The following is a 4,262-nucleotide window of genomic DNA, read 5'->3' on the forward strand; positions in this document are numbered from 1 at the left end:
TTCTTTAATATAATTTTTTAATTATTTTTTTAATTAAAAATTTAGTTCTCTTAATTTTTTATTTTACGAAATATATAATTATTATCTATTTCAGTTTTCAGCATAATACAACTATTTTGACATTCTCATTATCAATAATGGTATTAATTTTTTCATTATTATTTGTATTAATATTATGTTATAATTAGGATCCGCGTTTTTCATTAGGTCAAAAGCTATAGTTGTTAACAATATTTATTACACGTTAATAACTGGTGTCCGTCTTTTGTCCGTCTTACATCACGCCTAGTCAACCAAACACTAAACTCTCACTTCGATCTGCATGCTTAACCCAACATATATAACCCAAGAAGCATATAAAATATGCTTCTTGAAAGATTCAAACACACGATTTTGCTATGATTCCAGTTGTTAGGATCAGGTGTTTGTCACTAGACCAAAAACTATATTTGTTAGTCAATGCACAACTTTATTTTCTTACATTTGTGCAGCGCTGATGAGTTGAGTTGTTAAGCTGACGAGTCCAGGGAGAAGCGTGTCTTACTGCTGGTGTTGTCTCATATCCCTGTCCCCGAAAGGTACAGTACTATTATCTGTTAAGATTTTGTGTCTCTTTTTTACAGCTCAACTAACCAACTAGATCAAACAACACAACGTCAGCAGTTTGACGCACAAAAGCTTCCTATGAGGTCATTCATCCCAGTACCACTCTTACTATGCACGTTACCTAACACATATTATTATTATCAAATATTTATTAAGAAAATAAATAATGCATAACGAAATGAGTTTATTTTAATTATTTTGAAAAATTAATTAGTGTTACTAACTACTAAGTTATAATAATTTATTGAGATGAGAAAAAATGATAAAGAAATCGTATATTGAATAATCTTTAACAAAAGAAAGCTATATATATATATATATTTTTTTTTTAAAAAATCTTATTAGCCTGTGCTAGAATAACTAAATTCTCAAAGTGGAATATCTTCGACAAATGTCGAATGCGATTACACGTTCGATTACTTGTTTTGTTATTTGATTATTTCTTTTCTATCTCAATATTTAATTTGTTTGAAAGGATGAGAATTTTTTTTCCCATTAGCGATAAATCTTGTAATAGAAAACTTACCATAATATTAAAAGCATGTACAGGGGTCGAGGATGTTGAGCGAGGAAGCCCGACATCCTCAGCCCAATTCCTCACCCACCCCTCCAAAGGGCGAGGATCTCGCACGTGCAAGGAAGTGACGGGCTTCGCGCGGAGATCCTTCGCACCGTGAAATCCACTTATATTTTTATTTTTTAAAAAAATAAAATAAAAAAGGGTTGAGATGATCTAACCCTTAAAATCAATTGTCAGATGATCTCAACCATTATTTTAATTTTTAAAATTGATATTTTTATTTAAAAAATTAAAAAAAATTGTAAAATAAAAATTAATAATAAATAATATAAAATTATGTGTGATTTTATGTATCTTTTTTATTTATGTATATTTTTTTTATAAAACATAAAATGATTTTTATGTGTCTTTTTTTATTTGTGTTTTTTTGTATAATTTTGTTATGTTTTTAAAATTATGTGTAATTATAAATTTTAATTGTGTGTATTTTAAATTTGTTATTATTATGTTTTTAAAAAATTAGTTAAATAAAATTTTAAAAAATAATATTTCAATATTATTACTAAAAAAATCACCGCACCACTATAACATACAATGAAATTATCAATACGATCGAATTATCAACTTCACGCTAACAACGTTCTAATTCTAACAACTTTCTAATTGTTATTGTTGAACATGCTAACATAATATTATGAGTTGATGCTGCGATACACATGATAAACATGGCAAATTGTATTCATTTTTCAACAAAAATTGTGGGCCATTCACACAAACTTTTCAAAGCTGTAAAGTACAAATTCTACAACCACTATTCCATTCAATGGCCTGCAACATCCTTTCTTCTTCTCAAAGATCAATTTTTGTGCAATGGAGACCAGTAGATTCCGTCCCCTCTGAAGTTTTTCTTCTAGCCATGCCCGCCCGGAGCCTCTGATTGATTTCTCGCAGCTTCGTTTGCCTTATCTAGCCAGGTGGTTTCACTTTTCTGTTCATTTTTAGTTCTTCATTGGCGAGCTTTGATTTGACTCTTACTCCTACTGTATCTGAATCGCAACTCTTCCAATACAATTTGATCTGGGATTTGGATTTGGGTGATGAATTTCTGACGCTTTGGGATTTCTAGTCAACTGGATTGTTCAAATTTCCTTTCTTGATTCGCCAATTGAAGTTTTATTACTAAAATCATTGTTGTTGGGTCTGGATCTGATCCATCTGTTCCCGATATATATAGGATACAGTAGACTCGACATAGAACGAAGCCTTTAAGTATCAGATGAAGGATTTCTTCCCAAATGGGTATATTTCAGAGTTTTGACAAAATGGGAAATGGGAATCTTTAATATATTTCTCTCCAACTACCTGGCCGCCTAATTTTACTGGTTGCTATGCAAAATTTAGTTGTATTGAAATTGGCTGTTGTATATGATATTGAATTCAAACCTCGATTCTTTTTTTTTTTTATTTTCATCGAGTTGCCTACTTTGACAAAGTTTTCGTGTCACTTAATCTCAGAGAAATTCACACCTCAATAATATTATATATATGTGGGAAACTGAATACCGATTGATCTAACTTGGTAAAGAGCGAGAGAAGTCATTCCTCCCTGCCAAGAAGAGAATTCATCAAGAGTCTAGGAATTATATAATGGAGTCGCCTAAGCCACCGGGGTCGTCAAAGACAGAGGTTCTGGATATGGCACTACATACAATCGGCTTCGAGCTTGACGAAATTTCAGCTAAAAAAGTCTCAGGCCATCTTCGGATCAACTCGAAATGTTGTCAGGTGATAATCCTACGCTTTGGTCTTTTTTAAGTCAGCAGTGTGCGGACAGTATAAGTTCGAATGGACTGTTCTTCATTAGTTAAATGTCTTCTTGTAAATTCAGAAAATGGCACGCCAAGAAGCTAGAGATGGCTGATCTAAGATGCTTTTTTTTTTTTGTAATATGTAGTAATAGATGGCGTAGTCCCTGATTTATATGACATTAAGTACATGATTGGTGAACTGAGAATTGTGATTGAGAATTTGGGATGTGGGTATGCAGCCATTCAAGGTGCTTCATGGAGGGGTGTCTGCTTTGATAGCAGAGTCACTGGCTAGCATGGGAGCTCACGTCGCCTCGGGACTTCAAAGAGTAGCAGGTCTTCATCTTAGCATCAATCATTTAAAAAGCGCAAACTTAGGCGACTTTGTCATTGCTGAGGCTGCTCCAGTGAATGTTGGTAAAACCATTCAGGTAGACTCCCCTTTCTTGTTGGTATTGTGTTTCACCTAAGTCAAGATTTGCTTTCGGGTACCAAGCAGTATTGTTGAGATCTTGTGCCTTTGATCTCACTGATCAAAGAGTCACGCGGTAGAGTACATGTACATACGTGGGCGTCTTAGAACAATTTGTTATGTAAATAAATGTATGTAACTAAGCTATGGAGGTATTTTTGAGCAGGTATGGGAGGTTAACTTGTGGAAATGTGATCCTTCCAAGACTGAAGTTAAAACATTGATAGCATCATCAAGAGTTACTCTTCTTTGTAACTTACCGGTGCCGGAATCCGCCACAGTTGCTGCTGAAAATCTCAAAAGATTCGCCAAATTGTGAGCCTTATGTTGCTTGTATTTGTACTGCCAATTGTCGAATGTAATCGTATCCAGTTGTGGAATAATTGAAATCCAATCAATTTTTGCATATATATGTAACCAAATCACCCAAATATTCAAAATCTTACTAAATGTAGGCTATGAAATATGTTGTGGGTTGAGTATTTACACAATGCAACTAGAGAACTACCTGGTTTTGGGATGTTTCGATCCTACCCCATGAGTTCTAATCATGAGGGGCCCATATTAATCATGTGGGGCCTGCATAATTTGATCAATTATGTGCTTCCACCTATCACATGGGATAAAACTCATGGGGTAGGATGAAATTTTCCTTGGTTTTGTATATGCTGCTTATGGGGTAGTACCCCACGGGCAACATGACCCTCCATGATTGACCCAAATCAATGGGCCCCACACGCTTTTATGTGAGGCTCACTGATTTGGGCCAATCAAAATCCTCCACGCTACCATGGGTAGCATCGAAGCTTCAGAACTACCTCTGAAACCTTTTACTAAACAAAAGCCTCGAAAACCT

At 34.3% G+C, this 4,262-nt stretch overlaps 1 protein-coding gene across 4 annotated transcripts; it reads left to right on the forward strand.

The window, feature by feature from the left end:
• The first annotated feature begins 1,902 nt into the window (after positions 1-1,902).
• Positions 1,903-3,888, forward strand: LOC140873205 (1,4-dihydroxy-2-naphthoyl-CoA thioesterase 1-like). 4 transcript variants are annotated; one of them, XM_073276238.1, is made up of 5 exons: positions 1,903-2,100; positions 2,361-2,425; positions 2,642-2,911; positions 3,174-3,365; positions 3,573-3,888. In XM_073276238.1, the coding sequence occupies exons 3-5, from the start codon at positions 2,774-2,776 to the stop codon at positions 3,723-3,725; spliced, it is 483 nt and encodes a 160-aa protein (XP_073132339.1). In that variant the 5' UTR covers positions 1,903-2,100; positions 2,361-2,425; positions 2,642-2,773; the 3' UTR covers positions 3,726-3,888. The 4 variants fall into 4 exon arrangements, with proteins under 4 accessions (XP_073132339.1, XP_073132340.1, XP_073132338.1 ...); XM_073276239.1 differs by lacking the exon at positions 2,361-2,425 and having other exon boundaries at positions 2,712-2,911; XM_073276237.1 differs by lacking the exon at positions 2,361-2,425 and having other exon boundaries at positions 1,904-2,103; positions 2,644-2,911.
• Positions 3,889-4,262: the final 374 nt, after the last annotated feature.

This window comes from Henckelia pumila, unplaced genomic scaffold (genome assembly GCF_033568475.1).
Source record: "Henckelia pumila isolate YLH828 unplaced genomic scaffold, ASM3356847v2 CTG_525:::fragment_3, whole genome shotgun sequence".
NCBI classification, from domain to species: Eukaryota; Viridiplantae; Streptophyta; class Magnoliopsida; order Lamiales; family Gesneriaceae; genus Henckelia; species Henckelia pumila.

Excerpts from the sequence above, each read along its gene's own strand:
- LOC140873205 (XM_073276238.1), top strand. The coding sequence starts at position 2,774 with ATGGAGTCGCCTAAGCCACCGGGGTCGTCAAAGACAGAGGTTCTGGAT. Across the intron at positions 2,912-3,173 it reads TCAACTCGAAATGTTGTCAG|CCATTCAAGGTGCTTCATGG; the intron begins GTGATAATCCTA and ends GTGGGTATGCAG. Across the intron at positions 3,366-3,572 it reads ATGTTGGTAAAACCATTCAG|GTATGGGAGGTTAACTTGTG; the intron begins GTAGACTCCCCT and ends ATTTTTGAGCAG.